The following is a 16805-nucleotide window of genomic DNA, read 5'->3' on the forward strand; positions in this document are numbered from 1 at the left end:
CTTAGAGACAGTGATGCTGTGTAATGTGTATTTACATCCCATGGGAAATTCTTTTCTTAAATAGTTGATATACAATATTATATGTTACAGATGTACGTCAGAGTGGCTCACAATTTTTAAAGGTTATATTCCATGTATAGTTATTATAAAATATTGGCTATATCCTCTGTGTTGTATAATATATCTTCATAGCTTATTTACTTTATACATAGTAGTTTGTATCTCTTGTCTCCTACCCCATCTTTCCCCCTTTTCCCTCTTCAGTGAGAACCCTTTTATGACACATTATTTTCTTAATCCAAAAGAATGACTTAATGGTAGAAATTTCAGGTTCCAAAACAGACCAGGAGAGGATATAGTTTTGGGCTGAGGAAGTTTCCTGATAGTTTCAGACAGGCTGTCTCCAGGGCTCCCAGCTGTAGCTTCTCCTTAGGGTGCCCACACCAGCTCTTCCCTTCCGCTTCCTGCAGAGAATCCCCGCCTCAGAGCTGGCTCCTGGCCTCCAGTATTTTGGCTGCAGCATTCACGGGCAGCTGGACCTTGATGAAGACGGACTCGTGGACTTGGCAGTGGGTGCTCTTGGCAACGCCGTGATTTTGTGGTTGGTTCCCCCATTTTTCACGATTCTTGGGCTCTCTTGAGGGTCCTGATGGATACAGGGTTTAAAAGACACGCTTTAGACTCTGTCTCTTGTCTTTAATCACTGTCGGCCAAATTCACCCTATTCTTATCCCATTGTGACTACGAATTTCCTTTTTATGGAATCACTGTAAGTTATTTTGAAGTCCAAATCCCTCTTCTCAGTGGGGTTCAGAGATTTTAGAGCTATTTAGTGGCTAAAAAGCCTCTGACTTTTTCCTAAAAGTTCTGATTACTGGGGCATTTCTCCCACTTGGCTTCTCTTAAAGGGACAGGCTGAGGATATTCTCCTCAGCTGGGAGGATCTCCTAATCCCCTAGTGTAAAAGATTTCTTTCCTCCAAACCCCTTCTAAGCCCTGGTTTCCTTTCTCAGGACCTCATTTCTGTACCATTCCATCAGATATTTGCCATGCGTTTGTACTTGGGGTCTGTGTTAAGCAATGGTCTGCAACTTTTAAAAACAAGGTTTTCTAAAAGCCCATCTATTCTACCATATGATGTGTCAGCTACTTTTTGAGCAAAAAACTTCAATTTGAGCTAATTTTTTTCATGTTGATACTTTTATTATAAATACAATAACTTAAAGAAAATGTGTGAAATAAATCACCCATAGTTTCATCACCTTAACATTACCACTATTAATATTTTGGCATTTCCCTACCAGTCTTTTACCGTCTGCATATAATTTTATATAAGTGCAATCACATTTTTCATACAATTTAAGAAAGATGTTAAACAGAGATAGCTGATGACTTCACAGGGAGAATTTTTACGTTCTTGGTCCTCAAGAATATGACCTTCCACTCAGGAAATGTCTTAGTCCAGGTTCCCTAGAAAACAGAGCCTGAGGCGAAAGCTTGTGCGTCTGCGCTGCTGTGGGAGGGGCTTCAGTCCCAGAAGCAGAAGTGAGGGTCCAGGGGAACTGAAGCAGGAGAGGAGGAGAGGGGCTCGAGAGGAAAGTACCTAATGAGCTGCAGACTCATGCTCTGGGCAGCTCCCTGCTCCAGCATCTCCAGAGAGGCGGAAAGAATACAGCCTCTGCTTTCTGCAACAGCCCCTTAGGGGAGCAACAGGGAGCACTGCATCTTCGAGCTCCCAGTGTCCCCCCAGTGCCAGGGCCCAAGCGTCAGCTGCCCCATGCCTCTGGACAGCACCGAGGAAGTGAGGTCTCTGCAGGTCCAGCCCGGAAGTTGCACTGGCGCCTCAGCTTGTTGGGGCGGGGAGAGGGGGGAATCTAAGGTCTTTGGTAGCGACAGCAGCTTGGGCTAAATGTATTGACTGCTTTGGTTCTAGCCAGGAAGCAAGACAGGTGAACAAGGCCCAGGTTAGAGGGTAGACATTGTCTCCCAAGTCTGTGGGCAACACATAAACGACCTCCTTTACAGGAAACAAGACACACATATACCAGAAGAATCAGGCCCACAGAGTGGATTCAATCAAGCCCTAGCTTGTGATGTCTAAACCTGAGTGCCACCTGAGAGGTGCTGAAACTGCGGGCTGGAGCCCTCTAGGGAAAATTCAGAGTCAGACTCGTTCGATCTCAAACATGCCTGCCATTAGCATCACCTGGGAGCTTTTAAACCTCTCATTACCCAGGCTTTACCCAGACCACTTAACATAGAATTTCTAGGTCAAGAACTCAGGCATTTAAAGACTCCAGGTGTTCGCTTCCAGTAGGCACCTAAGTCTGAGAACCACTGATAAAAGCCATCATATTTACACAGCATTTTGCAATGTCAAAGGGCATTCTCACTTACGTTCTTTGATTCTCACAGTTCCCCGTCAGAGAGATCACGTGGTCTGTCCAGTAGGAGCCAAGACTCAGACCTACCCTTCTGACTCCCCAGCACAGAGGAGGCGCCATCCCCCTTGCACTGAGAAGAGCAGGGTATTAGCACAGACAATCATGCTACAACTCTGAAGCATGTAGAACTCACTACACTTGTTTCTTTTGATATAAATGCATGGTTTGGAGAGGCAATAATTCCCTTCCCTAACTCTCTTTGACTTAGTCAATACAAGGGTAAATTCGTATTTCCTTGACTGCCTGGATGGGGCAGTGTTGGGATGGGGGGATGAGTGGGGAGTCTTAGAACTGTGAGTCGTTTTCTCCTTTGGCTGCACATCGGAGTCACCCGGGGTGCTTTAACATGCACGTTCTCCAAAATATGGTCCAGGTACCAACGGCACTAACATCACCCGAGAGCTTACTAGAAATACCAGGCCTGCTTTTTAACAAGATCCCCAGGAAATGTGCAAATATACTAAAGTCTGAGATGCATTGCTTTAAGACATGTTGATGCTGATTCTGGTTTGATTTGACATGGAGAGCAATTTGGGGATCAGGATTTTTTAATTTTTATTTTATAGTAGAATGTAGTTGATTTACAATGTTGTATTTCAGGTGTACAGCAAAGTGATTCAGTTATACATATACATATGTCCATTTTTTTCAGAGATTTTTCTCATAGAGGTTTTTACAGAATATTGAGTAGAGTTTCCTGTGCTATACAGTAGGGCCTTGTTGATTATTTTATATATAGTACTATATATATGTTAATCCTGAATATTTCCAGTTTATCTCTCCCCTCCATCTTTACCGTTTGGTAACTGGAAGTTTGTTTTTAAAGTCTGTGAATCTGTTTCTGTTTTGTAAATAAGTTCGTTCGTATCTCTTTTTGGATTCCACATATGAGTGATATCTTATGATATTTGTTTTTCTCTGACTTCCCTTAATATGGTAATCTCTGGGTATATCCATATTGCTGTAAATATCATTATTTATTTTTTATGGGTGAGTAATATTCCATTTTATATTCCGTATGTTCAGTTCAGTTGCTCAGTCGTGTCCGACTCTTTGCGACCCCATGAATAGCAGCACACCAGGCCTCCCTGTCCATCACCAACTCCCGGAGTGCACTCAGACTCACGTCCATCGAGTCCATGATGCCATCCAGCCATCTCATCCTCTGTCGTCCCCTTCTCCTCCTGCCCTTAATCCCTCCCAGCATCAGAGTCTTTTCCAATTAGTCAATTCTTCCCATGAGGTGGCCAAAGTACTGGAGTTTCAGCTTTAGCATCATTCCTTCCAAAGAAATCCCAGGGTTGATCTCCTTCAGAATGGACTGGTTGGATCTCCTTGCAGTCCAAGGGACTCTCAAGAGTCTTCTCCAACACCACAGTTCAAAAGCATCAATTCTTCGGCACTCAGCCTTCTTCACAGTCCAACTCTCACATCCATACATGACCACAGGAAAAACCATAGCCTTGACTAGACGGACCTTTGTAGGCAATGTAATGTCTCTGCTTTTGAATATACTATCTAGGTTGGTCATAACTTTTCTTCCAAGGAGTAAGCATCTTTTAATTTCATGGCTGCGATCACCATCTGCAGTGATTTTGGAGCCCCAAAAAATAAAGTCTGACACTGTTTCCACGGTTTCCCTATCTATTTCCCATGAAGTGATGGGACTGGATGCCATGATTCTCGTTTTCTGAATGTTGAGCTTTAAGCCAACTTTTTCACTCTCCTCTTTCACGTTCATCAAGAGGCTTTTTAGTTCTTCTTCACTTTCTGCCATAAGGGTGGTGTCATCTACATATCTGAGGTTATTGATATTTCTCCCGGCAATCTTGATTCCAGCTTGTGTTTCTTCCAGTTCAGCGTTTCTCATGATGTACTCTGCATATAAGTTAAATAAGCAGGGTGACAATATACAGCCTTGACGTACTCCTTTCCCTATTTGGAACCAGTCTGTTGTTCCATGTCCAGGTCTCACTGTTGCTCCCTGATATGTATGTATATACACCACATATTCCTTATCCATTCCTCTGTGGATGGACATTTAGGTTACTTCCTCGTCTTGGCTGTTGTAAACAGTGCTGCAGTGAACACTGGGGTGCATGGATCTTTTTGAACTGTGGTTTTCTTTGGATATATGCCCAGGAGTGGAGGAATCTTCATACTGGTATACCAATTTATATTACCACCAACAGTGAAGGAGGGTTCTGTTTCTCCCCACCCTCTCTGGCATTTACTGTCTGCAGATTTTTTTGATGATGCCATCCTGACCAGTGTGAGGTGATCCCTCATTACAGTTTCGGTTTGCATTTCTCTAGTAATTGGGAAGGCAATGGCACCCCACTCCAGTATTCTTGCCTGGAAAATCCCATGGACGGCGGAGCCTGGTAGGCTGCAGTCCATGAGGTCACGAAGAGTTGGACATGACTGAGTGACTTCCCTTTCACTTTTCACTTTCATGCATTGGAGAAGGAAATGGTAACCCACTCCAGTGCTTTTGCCTGGAGAATCTCAGGGACAGGGGAGCCTGGTGGGCTTCCGTCTATGGGGTCGCACAGAGTTGGACATGACTGAAGCGGCTTAGCAGCAGTAATTAGGAATGTTAAATATCTCTTATTGTGCTTTTTGGCCATCTGTATGTCTTCTTTGAAGAAATGTCTATTTAGACCTTCTGCTCATTTCTTGATTGTGTTGTCTTCTTTTTTGATATTGAGCTGCATGAGTTATTCGTATATTTTGGAGATTAATCCCTTGTCAGTCACTTCATTTGCAAATATTTTCTCCCGTTCTGCAGGTTGTCTTTTTGTTTTGTTTATGATTTCCTTTGCTAGGCAAAACTTTTAAGTTTAATTAGTCTCATTTGTTTATTTTTGTTTTTATTTTCATGACTCTAGGAAGTGGATCCAAAAAGATATTACTGTAATTCATGTCAAAGAGTGTCCTGGCTATGTTGTCCTCTAACACAGAAAAACATCTTGAAATGTTTTCACAGGAAAACACGAATCTTAAATTCGGGTCTTTAATCCATTTTGAGTTTATTTTTCTATATGGTGTTAGAAAATATTCTAGTTTCATTTTGTTTGCATGTAGCTGTCCAGTTTTCCTGGCACCATTTATTGAAGAGACTGTCTTTTCTCCACTGTATATTCTTGCCTCTTTTGTCATAGATTAATTGACCATAGGGATTCCCTGGTAGCTCTGCTGGTAAAGAATCCACCTGCAATGGAGGAGATCCCAGTTCAATTCCTGGGTTGGGAAGATCTGCTGATGAAGGGAGAGGCTACCCATTCCAGTATTTGGGGGCTTCCCTGGTGGCTCAGATGGTAAAGAATTGACCATAGATGTGTGGATTTATTTCTGAGCTTTGTTTCATGTTCCATTGATCTATATTTCTGTTTTTGTGTTAGTACCATGCTGTTTTGATTACTGTAGCTTTGTATTGTTGTCTGAAGTCAAGGCGCCTGATTCCTCCAGCTGTTTTCCTTTCTCAGAATTGCTTTGGCTGTTTGGAGTCTTTTGTATTTCCATACAGATTTTAAAATGTTTTGTTCTAGTTCAGGCATCAGGAGTTTTTAAAGCTCTCCAGGTTACTGTAATGGACATGCAGGGTTGATGTGATAAGGAGGCAAAAGGATGTCAGTATGGTCTGTAGCGAGCACAGCCCCTAGGAAAATGACAAAAGGTTGCCTTGAGGGGCTATGAGATTACTTAGCCTGCCCTTCATCTACTTGTGCACATTTTTGCCCAATCTGGTGACACCAGAGCCCCTCTCTGCAGGCCCCACCACCTCCTCACCCTCCAGTGGTGAGGAGATCCCATTCCATCTGGCTCTCCACCTTCCCCCAGGTCCCAGCAGGGCAACCTTGCACCCTGCCCACCCCTGCTTCTCTCCCTCCTCCTGCAGGTCCCGCCCTGTGGTTCAGATCAATGCCAGCCTGCACTTTGAGCCATCCAAGATCAACATCTTTCACAGGGATTGCAAACGCAGCGGCAGAGATGCCACCTGCCTGGCTGCCTTCCTCTGCTTCACGCCCGTCTTCCTGGCACCCCATTACCAAACGGCAACAGTCGGTAAATCCGGCCCCTCCCCACTCCCCCAGCTCCAGTCTCTCCCCTGAGGACGTTATGTCTGCTCTGTTTCTAAGTCTGGGCTTTTGCTGAAATGGGTTTTGAGTGCCAGGGTCACACCTAGAGCTGCATTTGATGACTGCTGGATGCCCATTCAGTGCTCTCATTCCAAAGGGCAGAGAGGGAGCCTCGTGCCAGGAGGAGGATGGCAGTGAGCAGGGGTGACTAATGTGGGAGAGGCTGGGGAAGGTGGAAACAGTTAGAGATAGTGTTTGAATCAGAACAGGGGACCAGAAGCAGTCCAAAAGCTTAGGCTGCAGAAGCTGTGAAGTCAGATTCAGAGAAAGAGTCAGACCCATGAGGGATCTGAAACAGGGGATCAGGTGGATAAAGACCCAAGTAGCAGTGGTTTCTGCTCAAAGTGAGCTTGAATCCACAGCAGGACAGTTTCCTTCTAAGGGTCCTTCACTCTCAGCCAAGGCTGGGATCAGACACTGGCTTGTGACAGCCCTGGGCCCACTCATCCCCAGCAAGTGGCAGCTGCAGGTTCCAGAACCAGACTAGGCCAGTGCAAGAAACTGGGACCACAGAGAGCTTCTCAGCCAAGGAGCAGGACCAATCAGATGACTTAAAAATGAGTGTTCCAGAAGGAAGACGAGAACAAAGGCAAACCTGGGTGGTGGTGTCATTCTTTCAGCTTCTTTGAAAGGAGAGTAATACCAAGGACCTGGCACACAGAGAGCTGCTGGGGTACCAGAGAAGGGGCTGGGCTTTTCTTACATTTAGCAAAAGATCAACCCAGTTGAAAGGGAGGGGCATGCAGTCTTTAACCTCAGAACTGTCTGAGGTTTGAGGAGCTGGTGGGCAGGGCCTGGCCAGTCCTCCCCAGTGTGATGGGAACTGCCACCTGCAGACACTCAGATCCAGGCCCGATAGGATCCCAGAGCTGAGGGCGAGACTTGGGAAGGTGACAGGAGAGGGGCAGAGCTGTGTTGACTCCAGAAGGGGCTCAAATATCATGACGCACGTATTGTCTCCTCGCCTCTTCCACTGCGTTCACTCTCCCCTCCGTCTCTTCCTCTTTCTTTATCCCTTCGCTGCCAACTCCATCTCCCTTTCCCCTCCTTCCTTCTCCCTCTTCTCTTTTACTTCCTTCGTTGCTTTTCTCACTGTACTGCTTGCTCTCCATGTGGGAGTTTCCTGCCTACACTGAGCCTTATCAGGGGAGAGGCGGAGCTCTTCCTTGGCCAGCCTGGAGGGCTTCCTGGAGGAGGCTGACTTTCCAAAGGCTATCTGTAAAGGGAAGTAAACAGTCTTTGGGGGAAATGTGGCTCCGCCTCCATGGTCTTACTCTCTCCTTCCTCCAGGCATCAGGTATAATGCCACCATGGATGAGAGGCGGTACACACCGCGGGCCCACCTGGATGAGGGCGGCGACCGGTACACCAACAGGGCCGCCCTGCTCTCCTCCGGCCAGGAGCACTGTGAGCGGATCAACTTCCACGTGCTGGTGAGCCAGATGCCCTGCAGCCCCAGAAGCAGAGCCTAGGCTCCTGCAGGAAGAGAACAGAGCTAAAGGAGGTGCTGCCATGGAGAGGCAGAGAGCTCAGCTGGTGCCAGCCTGGTGCTGAGCCCCCAGCAGACCTCAGGAGGCCAGCAGGGAGCAGTGTCCTGGACCTTGGCCACCCACACTCATACCCCAGAGCAGAGGCCACTGGGTCACACTGCCTCCCCACCTCACTGGACCCTCCTCTGATATCCCCTTTGCCATCTCCCAGATGCCCACCATTGCTTAAGCGGGGGGTGAAATCCTCAGTGATGTCTTGCAGAGAGGATGGGGGTCAGGGGCCATGGCTCAGAAGGAAGGGATAAGCAGGCATCAGCTAAAAAGGAAGACCAAGGAAGGTGGTAGACCAATGAAGAGGCTGGGGGGAGGAACAGAGGCCAGCCTGGCAGAGAGGGGAACCAGTGGGGCCAATTCCTCCACCCAGAAACTCCAGACACCCAGGCACAGCTCCAGCCTTGGAGACACAGACAGGGAACACTCAGAGCCCGCCTGGCTTCAGTGTCCAACGGGCAAAGATCAGGAAAATAAGGAATCCTAGTGTCTGTTAATGTGTCGCCCCTATGATGTGTCTGTGTTCTCAAACGGGGCCCCCAGACCAGCAGCATCGTCATCTGGGAACTTATTAGATATGCCTTAACACAAGGAAGCCACGCGTGTCAAGATTTGCACTCCATGAGAGAGATTCGGGGATTTTTCATTCAGCTCTAAGCATCCCCTGAATGCCCCTACTCATGTGTCTTCTTTCATTGATTTGACACATTTATTAAGCCTTGTCACAGCGCTAGGACAGTGCTAAGAGGCTGCTGAGGGGCTAGGACTAACACAGAATCACATAGTTAGGACGCAGTGCAAGAGTGTCAGTGACAGTCTGAACAGAGTGTGGCCGCGTGTTGCTGGCTGGCTTCCTAGAGGCTGGGGGGTTGAAGATACAGGTTCCCAGCCTTGAAGGATGAGCCGGAGTTGGTGGAACATGCAGGCAGTGGGGCTGGCATACACAGACCCAAGGGCCCTTTCTAGGAGGCACACACACCAGCTACAGACCCATCTGGGAACCTCTGTCCACCCACAGGTGCTAAGGCTCCATGGACTCATGCTCAGAGCTGACAAGTTGCTGCCCTCCCAGCTTAGGGAGATGACAGTTCTCTGTCAGCGGCCCTGGCCCAGACAGGAATGTTCCCTCTGCCTTCACCCCCTCCTCATCTCCTCCCACACAGGATACCGCTGACTACGTGAAGCCAGTGACCTTCTCAATTGAGTATTCCCTGGAGGACCCCGACTACGGCCCCATGCTGGATGACGGCTGGCCCACGACCCTCAGGGTCTCGGTATGTCCTGACACCCGGGGAACAGCTCTGGCACATACCCCACCCCAGCCCTCACCTCCTCCCAGAAGCCCAGCCTTTGTGAGGGCAAATGAATTCTTCCCCTATTGCACCTTCCCATCTCCTGCCCCACAGACCCCCAGCATGTCCTTCCCTCCTTCCTCATGACCTGTGCTGAGCAGTTTCTTAAGGGTAAGGACCCAGTCTTCGAGGTTTCCTGTATCCCCAGCAAAGAGTGAGCCTGGCATGGATCCTGAGAGTCACAGGACCAGAGGGACTTTAGTTCTCAATCACCACCTCCCTCATTTACAGATAAGGACACTGGAGGCCAGAGAGTGATTCAACCACAGAGCCTGGTCTGCACTGGTTGAATGATTGACTTATTGATAGTCCTCCCAGCTCGAAGTATTCCAAAAATAAGTCGTTTTAGCCTCATCAATGGCTCTGCACACCCCTCAATCCACATTTTTCAATCCCTGGCTCTAGGAGTATTGGAATTGTCTGGTATCTAATATTCAGATGCTACACCTGCATCCGCAACTCCGTATAAATCCCACACAAAGAAAACATCAGACAATCAGTTCTATCTAATCTGTTCTAGGAGAGCAGGCAAAATAAACCCTGAGGATCTAGGAAACAACTTTCAAATATCCCACAGTGGTCTTAAGACCATGACCCTTGAGTTCCAGCCTCTACACAGTGTCTCTGAGAATTATATAGAACCCAACCAGCAGACAACAGTCTCAGAATTACTCACATGCTTGCTTGTGTTTCTCCGACATAAAAGCTCTGTGTAGTCAACAGCAAGGTTTCTGAAGATCTCTGTTCTCATTCTCCCCCATCAGCCTCCCCCAGCTCCTTCCTCTTCCCAGAGCTGCCACATCTCACCACCTACCACCCACCTTCACACCTTCCCTCTGCTCCTGATTCTGAGTCACAAATGTGTAAGTGAGAGTGTCTGAAAATGCCGTTCAGGAGAGGGGAGTGATGCTGGCCTGGCAAGGCTGGAATCCTCCTTAGTGAGCAGGGGAAAGCTGGATACACTGAATCTTAGTATTTTCCCCATCACAGTCATTACAAAGCCACTACAGCTCATGAGTGGATATGAGTCACTCATTCTATAAGCTTGTTGAAGCCCATGGCAGATGAATGGGCAAGGTATTCTCTGATGCTGATGATATGGATGCAAGGTGGTGATCAAGGTCATAGGCCAAGTCAGAATAGGAATAAGCTCATAGGTAGTATCGTCATGCAATCAGATGATAGGGAGGGGGGATTCCTGGAGGAGGTGGGTTCCCATGGTCCTTTAATAGACATGAGATGGGGACAACAGGCTTTTATTCCAGGAAAGCTGACAGCATAGCCAAGGTGTGGATGTGGAAACAAGCAGGATGAAGGGATGTGTAAAGAAAAGATGAGAAATAGAGCTGAAACAGTCAGTCTGGGCGTATTACCAAGGGCTTTGGATAGCAGCTAGATGTTTCAAAATCTTGTTAATATAGATTTTTAGCCTCCAGCAAATTAGAAGCATTCTTCCCATCTCTCTGCTATAAGTTCTTATTTAGCTTCTCCTCAATGCCCAGCACTGTTCTAATACCATAAAATCTTGCCTCTGGGGAGAATGAGCCATTCCATACAATTGAGTGTAACAGATGCTTATCGTGTTAAATTATCCCTTTTAATCAAGTGGATAGAAATTTTTCTGAGGGTTATTCTATAGTTTTCACACTTAAACAGTATGCTGGGCAGGGGTGGGGCGTATTTCATTGGAGACTTGAAATCACCAAGGTGAAGGCGGAAGCTAGAATACAGTGAAGCCCCTGAGGGCTTCCGAAGTGTCTGGGGTTCTGTCCTGTCATTGAAAGCCTTGCTTTGCCCTCCTTTGTATAGCTCTGCTTTGTATTCCTTGCTGGCTGCTTCAAGCTACAAATCCACCACGGGACGGGGAAGCTAAGGAGCAGGCTTGATAGAAATGTGTCTAAAGCAAGAATATGTGGATCTGAGAAAGGGCTTCCCTGGTGGCTCAGACAGTAAAGAGTCTCCCTGCAATGCAGGAGACCTGGGTTCGATCCCTGGATGGGGAAGATCCCATGGAGAAGGGAATGGCAACTCACTCCATTATTCTTGCCTTGAAAATCCCATGGACAGAGGAGCCTGGTGGACTACAGTCCATGGGGTCACAAAGTCCATGGGGTCACAAAGAGTCAGACATGACTGAGCGATTAACACTTTCAGGGAGCTCCCCTCTTCTCACAGAGAAGTCAGTGACTGTAAGATACACCTGGCCTCTGTGACACCAACTTCCCCTCCCTTGATCTAGGCCGTGCTCCTGTTTCACCACTCAGCTCCAGACTTGAACACCCACCCACCCACTGAGCACTTCTCCCCGGATGGGTCACAGGCACTTCAAACTCAGTGTGCCCCAAACTGATCCCCTCCAGATAACCCCTCCATTTATAAATAAATGGTGTAGCCATCCTTTCAGACACTCGAAACTTGGCCAATATCCGGGACCCTTTTCTCCCTTAGTCCTGATGAACTCCAGGTCCTGCTGCTCTGCCTCTGAGGTTCCAAACCTGTTTCCCACTCTGCACACCCACAACCACACCAACACCATCGTCATCCCTTATGTGAACACTGCAGCAGCAGCCTCAGTAGGGTCTTCAACATGCATGTCTAGGAGGACAGTCCCAGCTGAAAGCGATCAGTGACTCCTATCAGTTGCAAGATACCACCCCCACGACACTATAGAACATGACTCCAGCCATCTCTTCATCTCCTGCACCCCTTACTGTAGCAACACTAAATTACCATTATTCCCCAAACTTACCATGCTGCCTCAGGCCTCAGGCCCTTGCACAGACTCATCCTTCTTCCCAGACTACCCTCTCCCTGGTCCATCCAGTAAACTCCATCCTCCTTTGGAACTCTGACCTACTGTCACTTCTGTGAAGCCTTCTCAACCATCATGGGCCAAGATTACCGTTTCCTCCCTCTGCCTCTTCTATTTCTCATACAAATTTTGCATATTTCACACTGTAATTATTTGTTCACACACCCATCTTCCCCATGAGTTGAGAGCAGAGGCTGTATATTCCTCATCCTTTACCCCCAGTACCAGAGAGCTTCCTCCCCACAGTAAACACTCAATCAGTGTTGACTGGTGCCAGGTAAGTGGGTGTTCTGTGCTGGTACCTTGATGAGAGGATTGAAAGGGACCCAGGATGAGTTGAGTTTTGAGCAATGTTCTAAAGAAAGGACTATCTATGCAAAGCCATGATCAAAAGCAGCATGGTATCTGTGAAAAGGGCAGGAAAAAACAAAGCCCTCTCTCTAGTGCCGCAGAGAGAGGAGCTGGTGTGCTGTGAGGGTAAGGGGTGAGCCACAGCGGAGACAGGGACTGGAGGCGGTGGGTGCCCTTTCCAGCCACCATACCTGCCTCTCCCTGGCCCAGGTGCCCTTCTGGAACGGCTGCAATGAGGACGAGCACTGCGTCCCTGACCTCCTGCTAGACGCCCGCAGTGACCTGCCCACAGCCATGTGAGTTGGTCCCTCCCCTCTCCACCCTGACTCCTTTCGCTCCCCTGCCGGTGGATCTGGGCTTCCAGGGCCCTGGATGACAGTCTTACACGCACTTCTCATAGGCAGCAAGGACCACACACTGAACTTGGAGCATGGGCCTAGCTGAGGCTCTGCCTCTAACTCCTGTGTGACCTCAGGGAAATGCCTAGCCCTCTCTGGGCCTAAGTGACCGCCTCTCTAAAATGGATAGTTAGTCTAATCCAACCTTCTCAAACTGTTTAGAAAAAGAGTCCTCTCTACGCTATAAACCTGAGAAAAGGTAGAGGCTGAGGACCCAGCGTTCTCAGTGTTCATTGTGCAAACCCCAGACTAGGTGACTTGTTAGGTCCTTGGACTGACCACTTGAGCTCAATGCTAAGAAGTTAGCAGGAGATGAGCAGGGTGATCACAATCCCCTGGAAGAAATAAACTAGCAGACAAGGAAAAATAATGATCCTATTTTAAATTTATGTAATGTGTTTTCAAAAAATTTATGCTTTTATTCAACTAGAGATGATTAGATAAGAAACATATACTATAAATGGAAATAGTATAACATGATTGCTGTTACTGCTAAGTCGCTTCAGCCGTGTCCAACTCTGTGCGACCCCATAGACAGCAGCCCACCATGCTCCCCCGTCCCTGGGATTCTCCAGGCAAAAACACTGGAGTGGGTTGCCATTTCCTTCTCCAATGCATGAAAGTGAAAAGTGAAAGTGAAGTCGCTCAGTCGTGTCTGACTCTTAGCGACCCCATGGACTGCAGCCGTCCATGGGATTTTCCAGGCAAGAGTACTGGACTGGGCTGCCATTGCCTTCCCTGATAACATGATTATATATATATAAATAAACAATAAGTATCTACTGTATACCACAGGAAACTGTATTCAGTATCTTGTAATAAGGACTTGCCTGGCAGTCCAGTGGTTAAGACTCTGAGCTCCCAGTGCAGGGGGTACTGGTATGATTCCTGGTCAGGGAACTAACATCCCACATGCTGCTTGGCACAGCCAAAAAAAAAAGTTTGTGTGTGTGTATAAAACTTATAAAGGAAAAGAATCTGAAAGAGAATAGCTATATAGATATATTAATATATATAACTGAATCATTTGACCATACACCTAAAACTAACATGACATTGTATATCAGCCATACTTGAATTAAAAATACAAATAATAAATAAATAATAGAAATAGTACAGCCAAACCTTATAAAAAGGAGTAGAAGCAAAGATTGTAACCAGCTGGGCTAATAATCAGGATTGTATCTGTATGGAGCTCTGAGCTCCCTGGCAGCCAAGGCCAAAAGGGAAACGTGCTGATGGAGGGGTGATGCACGCGCAGTGAGGTCTACCCGTGCCTTCCCCATGCCATGTGCCTGATCCCCGCCCATCCCTTTCCCTCAGGGAGTACTGCCAGAGGGTGCTGAGGAAGCCTGCCCAGGACTGCTCTGCCTACACGCTGTCCTTTGACGCCGCGGTTTTCGTCATAGAGAGCATGCGGCGGCGGGTGGCAGTGGAGGCCCTGCTGGAGAACAAGGGCGAGAACGCCTACAGCACCGTCCTAAACATCTCCCAGTCAGCAAACCTGCAGTTCGCCAGCTTGATCCAGAAGGTAAGGTCTTGGAGGCCTGCCCGAGGGGAAGGGCAGAGGCAGGAGAGGAGGGCTCCAAGTAGGGGCCTAACTGCCCTCAGAATCACCTGGGAGCGTAGAGATCCCTGTGTCCGGACTTGTGCCGGAAGTTCTCACTGATGTGGTCTGGGCGGGGCCCGGGTCAGTCTGCTATTGAAGCTTCCCGGTGATGTCGGCGTGTAGCCAGGGCTGAGAACCACGGGGTAGGGCAGTCTGAGCCTTTCAGAACCAAGGAGAGGAATACCCTTCAGCCTGCACCCTTGGCACTTGTTAGGGACACACCCACACACATATGTGTGCACAGCAGCACGTACACACCCTCTGCCTATAGTTCCCCCTCCAGACTTTCTCAGAAAAGTCCTTCTAACAAGAATCAGAACTGACTTCTCCCCCACTTTAAAGCTTCCCATGGTTCCCAGCTGCTTTCACAACAAATCCCAAACTCCTGTTTTGGCATTCAAGCCCCTTCCTCCTTCCCCACCCACCCCTGCCACTTCTGCCCTCGCCTGTAGCCCCACTGGCCCCCACTGTTGCCCAGTACACCTGCCCTTTCACACCAAGGCCCCCGAACCATGGCCCCTGCCTGAGGCCCCCTCCCTCCTTTCCCGACAAGCTCCTGCTCCCTCTTGGTAACCCCTTACAACGCCTGCTTACATTTCACCCTCACAACAACCCCAGGAGGTGATGGTGGTGGTCGTGTCCCCCTTTACGCAGGAGGAGACAGAGGCTCAGAGAGGGTTTAAGTGGACTGAACAGGGTCAGGCAGCCAGCAAGTGGAGGAGCAGGATTCCCACCCAGCAGCTGGCCCCTGCCCACAATTCACGAGAGAGCATGGTCCCTGTGCCACACTCCCTGGGGTGGCTTCCTGAGGCCCCAGAAGGTCACACAGGGCCCCCCAGCCTGCGCAGCTCCCTGGCACAGCCTTGTGGATGCTCCACGGGCATCATCAGTGTCTGAGCGCTGCCCTGCTATAACCCTGAACTCCCGGAGGGCGAGTGCCCTTTCTCAATCATGTCTGTCCCCAGGGCTGGGCATGGAGAAGGCCCTCAAGACAAATCTGTTGAACAAACCTAGGACATTATTGTCACATGTGGGTGCTCGGGGGGTCCCAGTCTCTGTCAGACACAGTCTGTGTCCTCACAGATCTCACAGTGTCCACGTGGGGCCTAGGGGTTGCAGAATAGAACAGCCAGCCCTGTGTTCTCACCTCGACCACCCCTTCCATTGGCCTGGAGAGAGACAGGATGACCCCTCCACAGCCATACTCACACTCATACGCACACACGCACGCATGCACACACGCGCGCATGCACACACGCGCACACACACACATGCACTTTCCCTATAGAGCAGGAAGAGAAGCCGAGTGGAGTGAGGCCCACTAGAAAAGTGGGGGGCTGCTTGCCCTTGGTGGGTCCTGGGGTCCTCAAATAGACCCCAGGTCAATGCATAGGATGCAAGGAGAGGTTGTTAGTGCAAAATCACTTCCTCTGCCAGGCCCAGGTCCTGCCCCGTAGCCCAGAGTAAAAACACCCAGCTCACCTGATAGTCTTTTAAAGGCCTCCTCTTCCAGAGATTGTTTATCTCTATCTGGACTTAGGTTATTTAGGGGAAATAGAGCCCCAAACCTGCATCCATCTCTTCCTGCTGCCGTAGCCCAGGCTGTCCAAGACCAATCCCATGCCTGTTCATAACCCTCACGGGAATGAATCATGGTGCTTTGTTTCTTTGACACAAAGGGACTTTGGAAACGTGTCCTGTGAAGGGCCATGTCCACACACACACACACACACACACACACACACACACATGGCATATAGTATGTGAGTAGGGCTGGCCTGCAGCCTCGCTCCTTCACCAGCACCACCGTCCATCCCCAGCCCAGGAGGTGCTCACAGCGGAAGCACCCCCTCCTTCCTCTCCCCAACCCCTACCATCCAACAAGGGGACCTCAAGTGGAAGAAGCCACTTTCTGGTGGTCTGAATTGGTTACCTCCCGTCTCTGGGGCTCACGGACCCCACTTGTAAGCTGGATGGTAAGTCCTGCCTCCAGGCTTGATCCAAAGGGAGTGACAGCACGTACATGAGTGCCTGCCCGTTTTCTTCACAGCCGGGCACTGCTGGAGCCAGGCCCTACTGCCCTGCACGAGCTCCTGCCATGCTCTCTGCACCCAGAACCATGCCACACCCGCGTCTCCAGGGGCTCTGTGCCTGCA

The 16805-nt window shown here is 48.8% G+C and overlaps 1 protein-coding gene and 1 long non-coding RNA gene across 3 annotated transcripts in view; one reads left to right on the plus strand and one right to left on the minus strand.

Moving 5' to 3' along the window:
- Window positions 1–16805, plus strand: part of ITGA11 (integrin subunit alpha 11) — a 136150-nt gene that overhangs the window by 105034 nt on the left and 14311 nt on the right. For both annotated transcript variants that reach the window (XM_018053595.1, XM_018053596.1), the window contains exons 15-20: window positions 471–601; window positions 6346–6512; window positions 7877–8019; window positions 9291–9401; window positions 12853–12938; window positions 14364–14571. In XM_018053595.1, coding sequence (XP_017909084.1) covers window positions 471–601; window positions 6346–6512; window positions 7877–8019; window positions 9291–9401; window positions 12853–12938; window positions 14364–14571 — 846 coding nt within the window. The remainder of the gene's footprint in view (window positions 1–470; window positions 602–6345; window positions 6513–7876; window positions 8020–9290; window positions 9402–12852; window positions 12939–14363; window positions 14572–16805) is intronic.
- LOC108636834 lies at window positions 533–16299 on the minus strand. The gene is made up of 3 exons (XR_001918596.1): window positions 16132–16299; window positions 7861–8062; window positions 533–646 (listed from the first exon to the last, which is right to left on the minus strand). It is a non-coding gene; the product is annotated as an uncharacterized LOC108636834 (long non-coding RNA).

This window comes from Capra hircus, chromosome 10 (assembly GCF_001704415.2).
Source record: "Capra hircus breed San Clemente chromosome 10, ASM170441v1, whole genome shotgun sequence".
Lineage (NCBI taxonomy): Eukaryota > Metazoa > Chordata > Mammalia > Artiodactyla > Bovidae > Capra > Capra hircus.